General features: G+C 41.1%; 1 protein-coding gene and 1 long non-coding RNA gene across 3 annotated transcripts in view; one reads left to right on the forward strand and one right to left on the reverse strand.

Moving 5' to 3' along the window:
• LOC144082222 (uncharacterized) overlaps positions 1–348 on the reverse strand; it is a 12,757-nt gene extending 12,409 nt beyond the window's left edge. Inside the window, exons 1-2 of the long non-coding RNA XR_013303194.1 lie at positions 278–348; positions 71–206 (exon numbers count right to left, since the gene is read on the reverse strand). This is a non-coding gene — a long non-coding RNA (uncharacterized LOC144082222). The remainder of the gene's footprint in view (positions 1–70; positions 207–277) is intronic.
• Positions 1–17,996, forward strand: part of LOC144082220 (E3 ubiquitin-protein ligase SH3RF2-like) — an 18,316-nt gene extending 320 nt beyond the window's left edge. Inside the window, exons 2-12 of one of the 2 annotated variants that reach the window (XM_077609208.1) lie at positions 110–220; positions 1,099–1,479; positions 3,080–3,373; positions 7,866–7,961; positions 8,761–9,156; positions 14,483–14,601; positions 15,100–15,270; positions 15,468–15,742; positions 15,831–16,141; positions 16,620–16,912; positions 16,990–17,996. In XM_077609208.1, the coding sequence (XP_077465334.1) occupies positions 1,141–1,479; positions 3,080–3,373; positions 7,866–7,961; positions 8,761–9,156; positions 14,483–14,601; positions 15,100–15,270; positions 15,468–15,742; positions 15,831–16,141; positions 16,620–16,912; positions 16,990–17,170 (2,475 nt within the window). In that variant the 5' untranslated portion in view covers positions 110–220; positions 1,099–1,140 and the 3' untranslated portion in view covers positions 17,171–17,996. The remainder of the gene's footprint in view (positions 1–109; positions 221–1,098; positions 1,480–3,079; positions 3,374–7,865; positions 7,962–8,760; positions 9,157–14,482; positions 14,602–15,099; positions 15,271–15,467; positions 15,743–15,830; positions 16,142–16,619; positions 16,913–16,989) is intronic. The other variant, XM_077609206.1, reaches the window with a different exon arrangement.
• Positions 17,997–18,059: the final 63 nt, after the last annotated feature.

Raw genomic sequence — 18,059 nt, forward strand, 5'->3', positions numbered from 1 at the left:
TAATGCCGATGCCATTGAAATTCGACCGGGTTCCCTTTTGAGTTCTGCCAGGCGTGAAGGAGTTTGTTACCTGTTGCTTGTAGTAATTGTTTGTTTCCACCATCTTCAGGTGTGCCGTGGTCGCCATTAGCCACGTCGTAAGCGAGGACGTCATGGCGGGGGAGTTAAAAATCGTCTTAATATTAGTCGGGAGTTGCTTTGGAAGCCTGAGGACGAATGCGTAAGTTTTAAAAGTTATCAGTCTGTGTTGTTCAAACAAGCGCGTGCATCCACTCACCTTCACTGTACCAGTTTAGATGAGACCAGGTGAAGACTGGGCAGCAATCAGAATTGACGGGTGGGGGCGTGTCTTCCACCACCATTGACGGCGATAGACGTTCAATTCATTGTGACTGGGAGGCCTCTCCCAGGCAAAATGGATTGGACGTCTTTCGCCGTCAATGGCAGGAAATGCCTTAATTGGTGTTCTATACGGTGACAGTTTTTCAGAAGGTGAGCAGCGTGCAAGTGTTTCAAAGGTGTAATTACGACTGTATGTCTCACTATCATGATTTCTTGAGTGTAATACAGTTTTGTATTAGTCACTTGCACAATGTTGGGTTACTTGCCCAATGAGTGTTAAATGTCTTCAAAAAAACAACGAAATATGAGTGAATTGCTCAATAAAATCTCAAGTGTCAACTTGTCTTGCGGGGGTGGAAATAAAAATCGGCACAAATTCAAATATTTGGTAGGTGTTTAACAATTATAGAGTTTGGCAATTAAATTAATACATTTATAAAAATGTACTTGAAATAACCAGTCCTTGTCAATCAAAGCCTAGTATTTGCAACATGATTTAAATATTTTTTAAAAAAAAAGATAAATATCCATCAATGCACATTTGGACATACAAATTTTTGATGCCTTGCTGACTTCAACCTATAAAAACATAGTATCCATACGATCTGAGATTTGTTTCACACTGCGTCCCAACCACATGAATTGACCTGATACAATGATAAAATCTTTCATTAACTTAAACAAACAAATAAGACCGGTTCAAATCAGCATCTTAAATCCCACCTCTGCTAATGTCCATCTCCTTGCATCTTTTAGTACGGTGGATTAACTGATCAAGAAGCTCAAATCCACACACAAATGGACACACCTTCCGTTATGGCCTTGCTGGATTGCCCTTTGTGTTCGGAGCGGCTGGACGCGTCGGCCAAGGTGTTGCCCTGCCAGCACACTTTCTGTAAGGCCTGTTTGCAGAAGCAGGAGGTGGTGCACTCGCAGCTGTTCTGCCCAGAGTGCAGAGCTCCTGTCAAGGCACGAACAGTGGAGGAGCTTCCCACCAACATTCTGCTTGTGCGGCTCCTGGAGGGCATGCAGGGGTCAGCGGGGCCGAGCAGGAACTCCCATTACGCCGTGCCCTCGGCCCGGAGCGGTGGGAATGTCAGGGAGGGTCATTACAGAGAGATTCAAGGCTACAAAGAGGTCAGTCAGTAAACATCACTCTGTACCAATGCTGGCTTTGGGAAATGTTTTTTTTCACGACATGAAAAGTAAAATTAAACACCCAAAACCTGCAAAATGACTGTACAGCAATCCCTCGAATATCGCGGTTAATGTAGACCAGACATGGCCGCGATAATTGAAAAATCACAAAGTAGGGTTTTTTTTCTTCAGTGCTGAGTCCTAGTAGCAAGAGTGGCTTCTGCTCACGAGTTTCAGCGTGGATTTTCACATTTTTATGAACTTTAATTTAAATTAAAAAAAATAATAGCAGAAAAATCACAAAGAAGTGAATTCGCCATAAGTGAAGTCGCGATAATCGAGGGAAGACTGTATTATCAATTTTTCCAAATGGCCTTAAACAGTAAATGTACAAATTTAATTAAAGTCGGATTTGGATATGAGGCAGGGCACACTAGATTTTTTTAAACTAGTTTTTGCAGCATGCATGTAAGGCAAATAGCCATTCAAGGCTACAAATTATTCAGTCTTTTATAGACTGAATATTTAGCGTATTAGAATGTAGGAGGAAACTGACATATTTAAAGAATTACACGCAAGCAATTAGGAACAATCCCACGCCATTGAAGTGCATCTCCTTATGTTGATCTTTATACTTATAGCCTTGACATCTATTGTCACAAGTACTATATAAAAATACTTGATGCTTCACAGCCCGAAAACACCCTCCACTATCAAATGATATATTCCAGCGAAAAGCTAATGAAAGGCTTCTTCTGGGAAATCTACAAAACAAAATGCCTCACTTACTACATTTGAAAAGACAACATAATTGGACTATAGTACTATGGACCCTATTATGTTAGTTCGGAGAAAATGTTCACTTTGTATCACTGACTAAGAGATGCAGATCGGGGGGGCTCCAGGTTGTACATCATTTACACAATTCACTGTTCTCAAGTTGGCTGTAAATCCTTGACTTTGGTTCAGCGAGAGTTCAAAAAGCTCGGCCGAGTTCAGGAGGGGGGTGTCGTGCTATGTAAATGCTTGAGACAAGCTGCTGTTTAGAACATTGTTATATAACCTATTTATCCTCTCAATCGGACCAGGCTTCGAAAAATAACATTTTGGTGCAGTTCAACTTAAAGTAACATCAACTAAGTTGTGACAAGCCCTGTTTGTCTAAAAAAAACGCCCTATTTTGTAAAAGTTGGCTATGGATGACTTAAACAACTGACGCCCTGTCTTTGCGAAATTATTAATGTTTCTAATATTTGTTCTTATCATGTCCTGTGGGGTGTGATCTTTAATATTTGTGATTTGAATGATAACACTTTCGAATTTGGGAGTTTGTGAATCGTCACAAAGTTTTGTTTTTCAATCTGTGCTTTCCATTGTTAAAGAGAAGTGCGCGCATAAAACATGGGAGATAATTATACTATTTGATGTTTTTTTTTATTTAGTTTTTCTTCTCTGCGTATTCTTTTAAGTTAAACATGGTCAAAATCTATTGAACACGTTACACAGTAGAATCGCTTGCATTCCAATGATATTTTTCATATTATTTATCCTATTAAATAAACAGGACTAAATTCTTCCACGATACTCGTCTATTCTTCAGGTTTCTCCAAGAACTTCAATGCCCAGCCATCAAGGAGATTCAGAAAGAGAGCTGATCCTCACACCTGTGAACGGCGTCGCTCAGAAATACAGAACGACGCTGAGCGAGGACTTGATTAAGCGATTTAGCGACAACACGGGCACATCTGTCACTGCCTCCACGCCGTACAGTGCCAGCCAGACGCCTCAAACGTCGCCCCACCAGCAGTCCACGGCTCTCTGCCGAACACTGTGTGACTTCAGTCCCACCGAGATGAACGTGGAGAGCGCCGATTCTTGTCTTAGCTTCCGAAAGGTATGCGTCTTCTAATCCTACTTGAAAAAATGCAAGCAATCATGTCAGAGTTTAAACATAAATCATAAACGTGGGCCTGATTTACTATGATTTGAAATGTTGACATTCGGTAATCATTTTCAGTCAATTAATTTGATTTGTTTGAGTCTTGGTTTTTTTCTTCAGCTTCTCAATAACAAATATTCTCATCATTTTTCCATTTTTTTTTTTTTTTTTTTTTTTTTTTTAATTCAACAAGTGTCCTTTAAAAAAAAGGGAGATTTCTATTAGGGGAATAAAATATTCATTTTTTAAGATTAACATGTCATTTTTACTTACAAAAAATACAGAAAATAATAAATATTTATTTATTTTAAAAAATATATCAAAATAGGTGGCCAGGGGTAAACATCTATTGGTTAAAGTCCTCAATCTTATTTATTTTACCCAGAAACGTGAAGTCAATGCACATGATTAATCTTCATAGGCCACTCAAAATACTGTTTTGGTCCCAAACTGGCCCCTCGGCCTTGAGTTTGACATCTATGATTCTGAGGTTTTCCTTTATTTCCATGCACAAGCAAAACTGCACAGTAACCAAATACCAGTTGAAACTGGGGTCCTTTGTCAAAGCACTCCGAATTTTGTCTATCAACAGAACATAGCAAACACTTTTTGATCTCTTTGACTTGACACAAGTATCACATTGCCCTGTTTCAGAAAGGTAACTGATATACCAGGTCAGTGTAATCTCTCACCAGCTATTTGGTGTCTTTCATTCAGCTTCTCATATCTTGCCAAGCACTTAAAGTTCCTTGTGGAGCAAATATTTCCTCATAGCAGTCATGGTCTTTTTTTTGTTTGTTTTTTGCTCTTTTCACTCTTTTGGTAGAATTCATCGCAGCCCTGAAGGATTTCTGTGGGAGTTATATAAGGGCCTTGTTGCTGTATGCTTTCCATTAAAGCACACTTGAGGCCTGCCTTTCTTTCGTCTTTTTAATGGAAATGTTTTTTTTAATAGCGTCAAGGCTAGCGCTCACAGACACACTATGCGTCATGAGTGTTCAGGCTTTAACCCTTTATAGGGCACTTATACAGTTTACTGTTGTAGGCAATGTGTTAAATACTAAACATACAATAAAAAAAGAAATTTAGTGTTATTGGGGGCAATAGCCCGAGTCGAGTGAAACCTAAAAAACGTAATTCTGTCTGTGTTTGTTTAAGATAACTCAAGAATGAATAAAGGGACGATCATACATGCAGTATATTTACACTCTATAATACACTTTCAAATCACCTTTCCATTTCACCCAATGCTTTGCATCAACCTCCCCCACACCAGCATCTTTCATGACCTCCCTCACTGCATCCATGTATCTTCCTCAGCATCTTCATCCCCGTTACTTATCGCTTCGCTTAGCGACAGTCTCTAAGTCAGGGGTCTCGAACTCAATTTACCTGGGGGCCGCTAGAGGCCGAGTCTGGGTGAGACTGGGCCGCATCAGGATTTCCACAAGAAAAGCACTGATAAAACATTCCAACGTTATCAAATATCTTTATTTTTTAACAAAAAATAATGAATTAAATAAATTAACTTAAAGATGAATAAAAAATAAATCAATCAGTAATACAAAACCAAATAATACTAATGAGCATACAGTAGATATACACTGGCTGGCTAAGTAGAGAAAATGAATTATTTTTATTCCGTTTCAAATGTCTGTATTAACAGCTCTTTAACCTTTAACTTTCTGAACTTGAATGGAACATTGAACATGAAATATTCTGAACACGGCTTCTCTTGCCTACTCCTTGCTGCTAGAGACCTGGCAGCGCTTCTTCTCACATAGTCACATTTGGCTTGAGGGAGGAAGCAGTGGAGACCCTCAGTAGAGCTTGAAGATGCTCATCAGTAAGTCTGGACCTGTACTTGGACTGATTGAAGTTCAAGGTGGAGAAGAGCTTCTCACACAAGTATGTGCTCCCAAAAAGGCACATGGTCCGCTTGAACCTTCGGGAAAGTTCAGGGAAGCTGGGGGTCAACTCTCTCAAAAATTGCCCAAGCTTGTCTGCTTCTCCACTCACCTCCCTGAACTTGGCTTTGAGTGCAGAGTTGCACTGCAGGTCAATGAGCTCCATTTGAAGCTCAGGAGGGGCATCTTGCACATCAAAGGAGAAGGGGTCTGCAAAAATTTGAAATGTGGCTTTGTGTGTCTTGAAGTCTGCAAATCTGTGATAAAATTCCTCCTGTAGCTTCGAAATGGCCTCAACATACTTCTCACCACTGAATGGTGTGCCTGCATCCACGAGAGCCTTGCATGCTGGGAAATGGCAAAGGTTTGTCTGAGAGAGCTGGGCTTTCCATAACACAAGTTTAGTGCAGAATGCTCTCACGTTGTCATAGGCAGCACTGACAAGTTGCCCCTGGCCTTGTAGCTTCTTGTTCAGTACATTAAGCTCATGTGTGATATCAACAAGAAAAGCCAAGTCCATGAGCCATTTGGGATCACTTAGCACAGGATCAATCAACTCACAAACGGCGTAGCTAGCTTTGACTGCTGCATTACTGTCTTTGGTAGCCTTCTTGAAGAGATCCTGTTGCCTCAGAAGACGTGTTTTAAGACTGGCAACCTGGTTGGCTCTCTCATCCCCCTGGTATTTTTCGTACTCCTCAGCATATCTCGTAGTACAATTACGTTTCAAATTGTATTCCTTGTGCACCGCAACTTTTTCAGTGTAAATGAGACACGTCGGGGTGCCCCTGTGTTCAACAAAGAAATATTGCACTCCCCACTTTTCTTGAAACTGTCTGTGCTCATCACCGACCTTTCTCTTCACGGTAGGCTTTGAAAGAGACATCTCTGGGGCTCTGTAATATGTTTTTCCACTTGGAATGAGTCTCGGGTTGATCTTTCACATTCAGTCGCGCGGGTTTGTGGCGCATGTGCACTTTCGCTCTCCGTTTCAATCGCGGAGATGGCTACAGACACTGACACAGGCTGGATCACGGATCATAGCGCCTCATTCAGTTCTATGCTGAGAGCAGCGGAGGAGTGTGCGCGCCGAGCGGAGTGATCGGCCTCACGGCTTCTCCTCCGCCCAGCTGATTGGAGGAATGAATGAGTGAGTGAGCGAGGCACTGGACAGCCCGGCCGATGTCCCGCCCTCCAGAGCCGTATACCTCACCGTGATTGGTTCATTCAGCTCCGAACCAAAGTTCCCTCTAATTTTTTGTTGGTCTGAGCAGAAAGACAACCTTCCTGAGCGCACTGAGTACCAGTGTGAGCGACATCATCGGTATTCGGATGATTCGCCTAAAGACGTTTCGCCGACGGACGTTTGACAGACGGGCAGGTCGCCGAATGGACGTTCCACCGAACGTTCATTCGGCCGAACGGAGGTTTCGCCGAAACGGGATTCGAACGCTCGCCCCGCCGGATCGTGTGTGTACAAGTTTTTCAACCTCGGCCCGCGGGCCATATACGGCCCGTTAGGATTTTTAATCCGGCCCGCCGCCGGTGTTGTCCAAATTATAGTAAAAATCAATGTTCGTCTACCATCAATGGCAGTCCGGGAATAAGCACTCTTGGGCAGGCAGATGTAGCAGAACCGAGCCGTAAAATGACAGCAATCGGGTCAAATCCATCCTAAAACAGCATTTAATGATTAAATACAAATACTGGATGATATCGCGATGGAGGCAAAAAAACGTCTATAGACGTCCATTCGCCAAACGGCTCAAAATGCTCTCAAATTCGGTCAAATCCAGCTGAAAACAGCGTTTAATGATTAAATACAAATACCAGTATTTGTATTTAATCATTAAACTAACAAATACTAGTACGACCTGTCCGTCTGTCAAACGTCCGTCGGCGAAACGTCTTTAGGCGAATCATCCGGTCACGACATCATCATTGCTCGCTATCGGCACACCAGTATCACACCTGCCACAAGCAGGTGCATGTCAATGTTCCCTCTAATTTTTCATGTAAAACATGCTGTAAAACAAGAAAAACATGAGTGGACAGAGCTACTGCCACTGGCTGCCACTTAAACGGCGCCATCATGGGGAAAGGGGTAAAAAAAAAAAAAAAAAAAAAAAAAAAAAAAAAAAATCGATCTTTCATATTAAGACGGGGGCCGCAAATTATCGTCCCGAGGGCCGCAGTTGGCCCGCGGGCCGCAAGTTTGAGACCCCTGCTCTAAGTGGTGATTAAATTTTGGGCTCATAGGGTCAAAGGTCACCACTCCAGTGAATTTGGCTGCTCAGACTCTTTAATCAATTTTAATTGACTAGGCAGCCACATAGATATACGTGGACACATTTACCTCACCTAAAATGTGACATCCACGTATGTTGACATATTTTTTCAAAAGATCAAACATACAACTTGTCATAGAAAAGGGTTCTTTTTTTAAACTGTCAAACTGTCATTTTATTTCCATGGGCATCCACCTCTTTATCACTTCTGCCTCCCTTATAAGTTAGCATGCACGTGTTTGTACTCTGCAGGGAGACCTTCTCACTGTCATCAGGCGAGTGGATGAACACTGGATTGAAGCCAAGCTGGGCGACAGGATCGGAATTTGCCCTCTCCAGTTTACCGAAGTGAGTTTCCTTCTAGAATTCTAAGCCCTTTCAGGTTCCTCGGCCTCTCTTCCACGCAAATCTTTGCATTCATCCTTAAGTGGCACTCAGTGGCCGCAAAGCGCTGAGGAGAGGGAACTCAACTTTGACACCTCCCGTACAGACGCTCGTTAGTCAGCGCTCGCTTAGCTCGCCGACTTTCACTCGAAGAATAAACCTGCCTGCTGGGAAACCTCACTGCTTCACGCAACAGGGTTAACGTGTTGCCGTCTCAGTCCCCCTCCATCATCTTTTTCCCCCTTACTTTCCCAAGCACTACCCCCTCCTCCCGCCGGTCCCGTCTTCTTGATACTCCTCCGTATCTTCCTCCTCAAGCTCCGCCTCGGCGGTCTTCCAATCTTTTTCTACCTCTGGACTCTTTCACTCTCTTTCATCCTCCTCTTCCCTTCTCCTCTTGCTGTGCAGCCAGGCGTGAAGACCCACTAATGCTTTCTCTGCTCGGATGGCATAACAGCACATCGCTGTGGTGAGTGAAAGCATTAACCCAGCTGTGCCCATCTCTGACGCCGTATATTTCCCCTCGCCTCACGCTCCTCTCTCAGCTCGCCAGTCGATCCTTTCAGGCTTTACTGGTTGCTACTTATCCTCCCGCCAGCCCGTACAACAAGTTGGGGTGGGTGAGCTACGGTATTTAGACAGTGGCTTCACTACTCAGCACTCAGCCTGTCAGGTGCAGGTGACAGGTAGACACTGAGAGGCTAAGTCGGGGCTATAAAGAGCTGACATCGCTTTCCTTTTGTCCACATCCGTCTTTCCCAAGCTAAACTCGGCGGCAACCAAACTCCTGGAGGGAAAGAATCCACGAAAGAGTGACTCGGCAGAATTTCAGCTTCGGACCGGATACAGGGGCAAGGACAAGGCCTCGGAAGGGGGCGGCAAGAGCGCAAATCAAAGTAGAGTCACGCAAGTTCCCGTGAAGACCCCTCTTGCTAGCGCTCTGGCGCCGTCCAACCCACGGAAGCAGTCGAGATCCAGCAGCGGCAACTTTCCCAGCACGGCCGGAGTGGATGCCAATAACGTCAGCGGCATAAACTTTCAGCGACAGTCCCATCGGTCTTCCGTGCGACCCCCTGCCCGTGGGCACGCGCATCCTTCAAGAGTTAACTCTCAGCGAGTTCGACGGCACTCCGACGGCCCGCAGAGACACCTGTTACTGGTGAGTCACGTGCCTTCATTTTGGGGTTCAATTGACATCGGTTTATCGGTTTTCGTGGGCTCCAGTCAGAGCAAAACGTGCTTCTTTTAGGAAGCAGGGAGATGTTTTGATTTGAGAAGATCAAGGTGTTCCCAGGGGTTCTGGGTGAGGACCATTGCCGTCAGGCTCAAGGAATGAAAACAGGGGCGTTGCCCTGCATGATTAAATATCTTCGAAGTCTTAAAAGGAAACACGTGGAGAAGTGTTGTTTTTGGCATTTGGCACCACTTTTAGTATTAGTCTTTTGAACAAAAATACTTCCAGATTCCAAATACTTTACTCAGTATAAGTTTAAAGGTTTTTGTCTAAAAAAATGTTGGTGTTACAAGACTAAAAAGTCTAATAATCCACTTTTACAGGGTTTGTAATTCATGTCGATTAAGCGCATAGCAATAGTTTTCCCCAAAAAGTTGTTCCAAAGAATCTAAAAATGACTTTAAACACGATTTTATGCTACCATTAAAAGAACAAAAATTGGCAACTAAATGTTTTCGTTATCGTCATCAATCTCAAACTCAAATTGATGGGCCGACTAAAACTTTTCAAAACTTTTATGATCAAGAGTCATGGGTAGTTAATGAGACTAATGTTTCTTTTCAGAGGTGAACATGATTGTATATGTTTCTTTTTCCTCTTCCAACAAAAACACGGCCAAAAACCTGACAGCAAAAGTTTTTAGTCTATCAAGATAAATATAAGGCTCTTGAGAAAAATGCTTAAAATAATATCATAGGCCTGAATCAAATAAGGTCAGCATTCCATCACTTTCCCTCTGTTTATTTTGAATACATGCGCTCAAAGGCCATGTTCACCCGTGGAAATTACTTTATTGAACTTATTAGCCGTCTTTGACAACACCAGAACAGACTCAAATAATCGGAAATAATCACTACCAGACCTCCCAGTCAAAATGGAATGGACGTCTGTTGCAGTCAATGGCACCAAACATTTCAAACAAATTCAAGGATTGGACGTCTGTCACTGTCCCTGGCAACTAATGGGTTTAATTACTATGAAACAATAATAAAAATAATATATTCGGAATATTATCAGGGCCATAGACAGAGTAGATTTCTGTTTTTATTAATTACCTGCGCCAGGTACTCTTAAAGATAACTTACGAACAAATAAAGGGATTAGTTGTAGTATATGTTTGGTTTATTTATGTATAGCTTTGTTTGCAGAAAATATATAAAAACATACAATGAATTAAAATATAATAATTGATATGAACGTTTTTTTTTAAATGACATAGTCACTTCTTGTTTAATAAATTGAAAAAAACCCACATCTGTTTATTCTGATGTGCAATGGCATAGAAAAATTTAAATAAATAAATTAAAAAACTACACTGAATGACATTGTAGTAGAAAATTTAGCTATAACAGTACTTTTTTCATCAAAGAAACGTGTTCAAGTCAATCAATCTGTTTAGAATTCAAGAAGATGTAAAAAAAATAATGTGGCGTTGGCTCTAATGTTAATAAAAACACCGTTTATGAAGTAATTCAAAAGAAGCGTTTTAAATACTTGGTTCTAGTCGTAATTTGCTGAAGTCTTGAACTGTACTTCATCACAGTAAAATCCTGCTTTTCCTATTTGCATCATTTACTCATATCAAGGCAAAGTATTCAAAACACCCACACGCAGAACATTGTGTTAAAACTAAGCTGATGGATCATTTCTGGCATAGCTGTTGCATCGACATGCTTTAATTGACTTAGTCTACTTCAATTTCACCTATAGTTATAAATCGTCAGAACAGAACGATGGATGGGTGATGTGGACCTCTTGCTAACGATTATATTGAACTCCAAATAAATCCAAGGGCATTGGGAAAGGGCCAAAAGCATGGTCATATGCTCACTCTGTATTTTCTCATAGCCTCTGCAAAAAATCCCGAAATGGACAGATATGAATGTTACATATGTGCTGACCATCCATCTCCTTTTTTTAAGGCGAGGCACACCATTTAATGAGGAAACTGCACAGAGTCACAGTAAGGTTATGTGGTATAGACATGAAAGACTCTACAAGGTTTTCATCGCCTAACTTTTCCGCCGAGTGCCCTGCTTCCTGCGATAATGATTTCCTTTGATTCAGTCCAAGTTTCACAGCCTTGCCCTGCAATTATACGGCGCACGAAAACCTCACACCTCGTGCAACATGTGAAAAATCAGATCAGACGATCACATTTGAAAAATTTAAGGGGTCAACTTGGCAAGAGAGAAACCAAAACAAATTGTGTGAGGCTTAGAAACGCAAGTAGGGAGATAAGGAAAAATAAAATGATACTGTAGATTCAGCGTGTAGGAGGCTTGGATAGTCCCTCAGTACGTCTGCTTATCTCTCATGCTGATGATGATGAGTCACTGGTGAAATGTGTTATATAACAGACCCCCAGCTCTCTCCCCTCACTGCTTTAAAACTCCTTCCTCTTGACTAAGCAGGTAACATCAACTCGCACATTAATGGGCCAGTGATAGTCGACAAGCTGCGCTTTCTTTAAGGACGTCTGCTTTGAAACATGACGCTCCAACCAAGTTTCTTAAATAAGGTTTCCGCCGACTAAGGTTGAAAATAATTGCCCCGATGTAGTAAGCCTTTAACCATCGCATGTCATGTATAGTGGAGTGAAAAGGGTTATCTTCAAGTGGTGCAAATACAGCACCACTTTGAATTACAACTAAAAATTTCCTCCATAATACTCTCAGTTTTAATCATTGGCTATGATCGGCTAAGGAATATTCACATTCTTCTCTTCAATACATTTTCACCTACTTTACAATTGCAATTAAATGTGATCACATTTTTTTTTATCTCATGACCCTCCCTAATTTAATCGTCTTCCGTTTCATATATAACACGTGTCAAAGTGGCGGCCCGGGGGCCATATCTGGCCCGCCGCATCATTTTGTGTGGCCCGGGAAAGTAAATCATGAGTGCCGACTTTCTGTTTTAGGATCAAATTAAAATGAAGAGTATAGATGTATATTAAATTTCCTGATTTTCCCCCTTTTTAAATCAATAATTGTAATTTTTTAATCATTTTTTTCTGTGTTTTTAGTTCAGAAATCATTTTATAAAATCTAAAAATATATTTAAAAAACTAAAATAAACATTGTTTTAGATCTATAAAAAAAACTGAATATTCAGGGCTTTTAAGCCAGTTCTTTTAATCCATCTAAAAATCTAAATATTATATCTAAAATGGTCTGGCCCACATGAAATCGAGTTGACGTTAACGCAGCCCGCGAACCAACCCGAGTCTGACACCCTTGATATATAACAATCATATTCTGCAAGTTGAATAAAACTCATATATTTTTCCTTATCCTCAACACAAGCATACAAACATACAAAAGCACATAAATAACCACCATCACTGGCAGAGGTCATAAAAACAAATAAATCCAGTGTTTACCATGCCCCCAAAGCCTTCGTAAAACACAAAAAATATACTATATTGTAAAGATGTTTGAGTTATGTAGCCTAGATTTTCATGAATTTAAAATAATCCTCCCAAAACTTTACAAAGGCCACATCGGCCTCATATTGAAAATAAGGCTGTCCATCCCAGATTTATAAGTTCCATATATAGCCCCCTTGTGAATATATTCTTAGCCACCGCTGGGTCATTGCACGCAGCAATTGCGTGACTGCTTCTTGAGTGGGACGGCCCCCTTGTATCTGATAAAACAGACTCAGAATAGAAAATGGACACGGAGAAGTGAAAAGACTTCAATAATTAAATACTTGAAGAATGCAGTGTCGTGCTTTTATATTGCTGTATTACTTACAAGGTGTCGATGCTGTCGAAAAATGATTAATTACACTCATTACGCCAGGAACTTGTTTACATTCAACGCTCTTTCTTGTAAAGATATCATTGCTCCTGTAAATCACAAAGACATATGGCAGGGAGATTTACATCCTTCAGCTCTGAAAGCCCGAATGTCTTCAGGACATACTCGATCCACTTTGTATTTTCTTTTTTTACATGTGTGCCTTGCAGCTCTGCTTCTTAAAAGTGACTTTTAGGTCATAGCAATACCTTGTTGTTAATTATAGCTTGCGTTGAATGCAAGTGTATATGTATTGCAGCCTAATGCAACAAAGCCTCGGGATGCAGGCACCTACTTTAAAAGGAACTCCTTGCTTCGTCGACCACTATTAATTCTTTAACCACCAGTTCTGCTTTAAATAGCATCAGGCTCGCACTGGTGCTGTGATATGGAATATTATTTTGCAGTTGGACTGGATCAAATGAAACGAATCCTAAACTGTGCAGATTTTCAGCAAAATGGAAGGTATTGCTTCGCCACTAAATCAGGTCTAGTGCGAGACCTGAATAAAACATTTTGAATTTGCTAATATTACGTTGAAGCTTTGGCTGAAACTGTTCCAGAGATATGGGCTTACAAAGAAAATATTTGGATTATAAGATTGAAATATCTAGCCATATCTCTCTCAGTGTAAATCACAGGCGTCGAATCAAAGGTTTGCAGGCTGCCACATTTTACTATGACTAATTCCACTTAAATAAGGCGTTTCTACCACTGTCTTGTGCATTAAAAATCTGTATTTATTATTTTTTCAACGTTAAAGAGACCAACAAAGTCAAAAGGCAATCACTGGGTCCTTAAAGAAGCACGAAAAGCTCAGTAAAAATGGAGGGCAGTTGAATGTATGATAAAGTAGGTTGAGTCCTGTTTTATGTTAATAGAAGAAGACATCACTATCGGAGCTCGCAAGTCTTTTTAACCCAAATATAAAGTTAATTTTCAGTTCTGTGACCTCTTTTCTCAATGAGTTTTTATTCAGTACTACATTACTTTTTAACTGAATGTATTCATCCACTGCAATATCCACAACAGATATATATAAACAAGTAAGTTAAACATAGAAGTAAAATCTGCAAATTCCAGCATATAAATGGTATTTTGTTACTTTTTTTTTTAATTACTGTATTTAACTTACCCAAAATGAATCTTTGCAATTGGGCTCCCCAAACCATTTACGTTGAGCTAATTCATGAGGTTATATCATTTAATTTTTGACTACTACAGTTTTACAAAGCAAAAAATACCTCAAATTTTATCAAGAAGCATTTTTTATACCCTCTTGCATAGGATGTCATTAAAATTATTAGCTGTACACAATGTACCGTTTGTTATGATATAGGATTAGATGTGTCCTCTAGTACTTTGTCTATTATCCTCTGTGTGCCCTATAAAATTCAACTATTCCGTCCGAGTTGATCATTTAACCTCCCTTTTTGTTACAGAGTGAGAAGATGGCCAACGAAGTTCCACCCAAGATCTCCATGGCGCTGTCAAACCCCCAACTTTCTTCCACCTCTGCTGACAGCAAAAACTCCAACACGCAGCACCTCTCAATCAATGTGTGAGTCCTTCATTAAAAATGTATGCAGTGGTATGGCTTAACATCAAGCACACTCGGTTTGAATGACTACTGCGATTGTCAAAATGTCACCATCATAAAACCTTTAACCCCACAATTGTACTCTGTAAAATCAAAACCAAACATCCTGGAAGTCATTCAAACTTAAGTTGTTAAATTGACTCAACTTAAGTAACTGCTTACGTTGAATATTCAAACTCATTTCATCACATTAATATGGCGAACTGGATGAAATGAAGTGAGGACATAACAGAACCACGTCTGCTGTCTGGTTTTATAGTAACGTGGGCTACATACCTCACTCCCTAACCTTAGTCTCGGTCTTTAGAAGGTCCCCACCTTGTGGACTTCCTGTGTGTGGCTCCAGTTTTTTACCTAGGTCTACAATGTCTTGTGTGTCTTGTGTCTGTCTTGCTATTGCAAGCAAGACATTTCCCGAATACGGGATGAAATAAAATTCTAATCTAATCTAATCCTTAGGTGTGCCGTGCTGTATTCTTATAAACCACAACGCCTCGAAGAGCTGGAGCTGAGGAAAGGCGAGATGGTGGGAGTGTACGGGAAGTTCAAAGAAGGCTGGTTGCGTGGGTTGTCACTCCGAACGGGCAAAGTCGGCATCCTGCCCAGCAACTACATCACTCCCGTTCTCAGGTGAAAGGCCACGATCCCTGACGGCAGTATGCGTCATCCAAAGGATGCTTGGATTCAAATGCAGTACATTTGTGTGGGCAGCAATGTTTAATCATTCAAAATGTCAAATGCAAAAAAATGTATCTGATGCTGAGAGTTATGTAAAGGATCCTGGGGAATACTTGATGTGAACGTTATCCTACTATGCCTCGACGCAGGACGTCTGCCAGACTCCTGGAGACGAAAGCAGCGAGCTCGTCGTCGCAGCACAACGCGACGGCGGCTAAGAAGAACGCCGTTGCCAGGAGTCCCACTGGGGTCTTTGCTCCTGATAGGGTAAATACTGATGGAGTGCTGTACTCAGCAGGACAGGTGCCACATGTGCCAAATGGAGCACAGCACGCAATGTCATCCACAGGCCCCGCAAAATCATCCTTCCACGGCAGCTCGCCAGGTTGGGAGACCGTACGGCGATTCTTTAACCCGCCCCGAGGTGAACGAATAATCAATCCATTCCTTCATTTGAGTATCATGGCAAAATTATGTATCCTAATTTGTTTGAATACTTTTTTTTTGAACAGTTTCCAATCCTTTCAACCATTCATCCAATTTGAATGTACCGTCCAACTCGGAGCACTTTGCTCAAGTTCAGGCTTCCGGCTTCTCGCCCGCCCTCCTGAGAAAGAAAAACACTGGAATTTCAGCCAATCCTGGGAAACCAGTAGGGTGGATGAGCGAGTCAACAGCGCTCTCTGCTGCACACATTTCAAAAGAGAGGGACTTCACATCCTCATATGAGGCAGTGGGTTATTATCCGCACGAGCGGCATCCGTCCAGTGGCCCTCACTCAATACTCGTCAGACCTGATTCACACAAGAGCACTACAGACAAGGTAAAAATAATGCTCAAATGAGCCCTTTATTGGGAAAGTGCCTATATTTGGGACCTGATAATTTAAAAAGAAATGAACATTTCATTATGTGTAGGGCGCAATATTCACATTTAACTTGTTGCATGCCATTGACGACGATAGCTAATTAATTTCATCTGCGAGGACCGCCTGTTAATCTTCATATTTCAATGCAATGGCCATTAAGGGTGATTGATTATTAATGTGTGCACTTCATGGGAAAGCTTTAAATGTTATTATACTTGTACAATCGCAATAAAAGGCATTCAATTCAATTCAAATGCCCCCCCAACCAAAATGTATTGGACGTCAATAGCAACCAACAAGTTAAATGAGTGCCTTGTCAGGATTAAAAGAAATGTCATTTTGGCATAATGGCAGATATAAAAATGAAACTGTAGGTTTAAAAACATGAGTATTTATAACTAACATAGCATCTTTCCAACGTCCTTTTTTTTAGCCCGCCAAGTCAGTGCGTTTCCTAACAGATGAAGAGCCTCCACCCCCGCGGCTTAGAACGTCCTCCTGGTCTTCAGGAAGCCAGATTCCATCCAATTTCACCCCAGCGCCCCCCAAACTAGAAGTATGGGCACCATCACTCACTTTGGGAAGAGATGGACCTGGGATCATTCTCAGAGAGGGAAAAGCAACAACTCTCAGAAAGGGCTTTGAAACGGACCTAAACACAAACTCCAAACCAATGTTGTTGCAGCCATCGCTTTCGGCCCTTTCACCCCAATTCAGCCCCACCAGGTACTTTTAGAATTTGAAAAATAAAAACATTGAGCAAAGATTGTGCACACAAAGGTTTACTGTTTGTCCCTCTTCAGACACAGAGTGACTTCAACACATCTAGCCCAGACAGACTCTGAACTCAGTCTTCTTCCAGGAGAACTGGTCCTGGTCCACAGACCTCGACCTGACGGCCGCATCCTTATCACGCAGGAGATCAGCGGCGAAACGGGCCTGTATTACAGTAGTATTCTTCACGCTCTGGAGAGGCTCACTTGACTTTTGGGGGATTTATATATTTTCTACGATCCAGTAGTTGAAACTGCCAGAAAAAAAATGCCATGATGGAGTCTATTTTTTACCACCTATTGAAATCTGTTGAGACATATTTTGTTTCTTTAGAGCATGTATGTACTGAGAATTTGCACACAACCCGACCAAATATCTGTCTTTATTATTCTGCCCATGTTACATACAACATAGGTGAGTGCCTTTGTCTAAAGCTGCACAGAAAATACTCTGTTTAATGATGTGTAAATAAATGTTAGGTCAATAAACTACCTAATATAACTAAGAATCACGCCTTGATTAAAGTGGGTTGAATGAGTGGAACTAAAGCAACGCAGGGAACAAAAAGGAAATACTTTACTCCAAAAGAACGTGAATTATATATATTTTGACCTACTTAATAGTCCAATTTTTGTGTGGCTCTTATAGCTGAGATGTACTATGAGGAGAAATTAGTTGAGTGTGATCTAATTTAGGATTTTTCAATCCACTTGAAATGTCACTAAAATGAAAATTATGAATATTGACATGTAGCTTAACAATCGAACACATTTGTGTTTTGTTCCCATGGTTAGAGTGGTGAATTTGTCGTGTACAGCCATGAGGACTGAAATAACTGAATTTACAGTAAACTTTTCATCTCAGACTTGATCATATTTTACCTTTTGAGTATAATTGAAACTGGCCTTTTTATCAATTTACTCGCCTTGCATTCTGCAGCAACACACACACACACATTAAGAGGCTCTAACAAATTTTAATTTTCACTCCTATTTTTTACTCTGGAAGAGACACAAAATAAAGTACCACAATAACACCTGTAGTTTTTTCTTTTATTTTTTAATTTTTTTTAATTTTAGAAATTCCGGACAGGTGACGC

The sequence above is a fragment of the Stigmatopora argus genome, chromosome 9 (assembly GCF_051989625.1).
Source record: "Stigmatopora argus isolate UIUO_Sarg chromosome 9, RoL_Sarg_1.0, whole genome shotgun sequence".
NCBI lineage: Eukaryota > Metazoa > Chordata > Actinopteri > Syngnathiformes > Syngnathidae > Stigmatopora > Stigmatopora argus.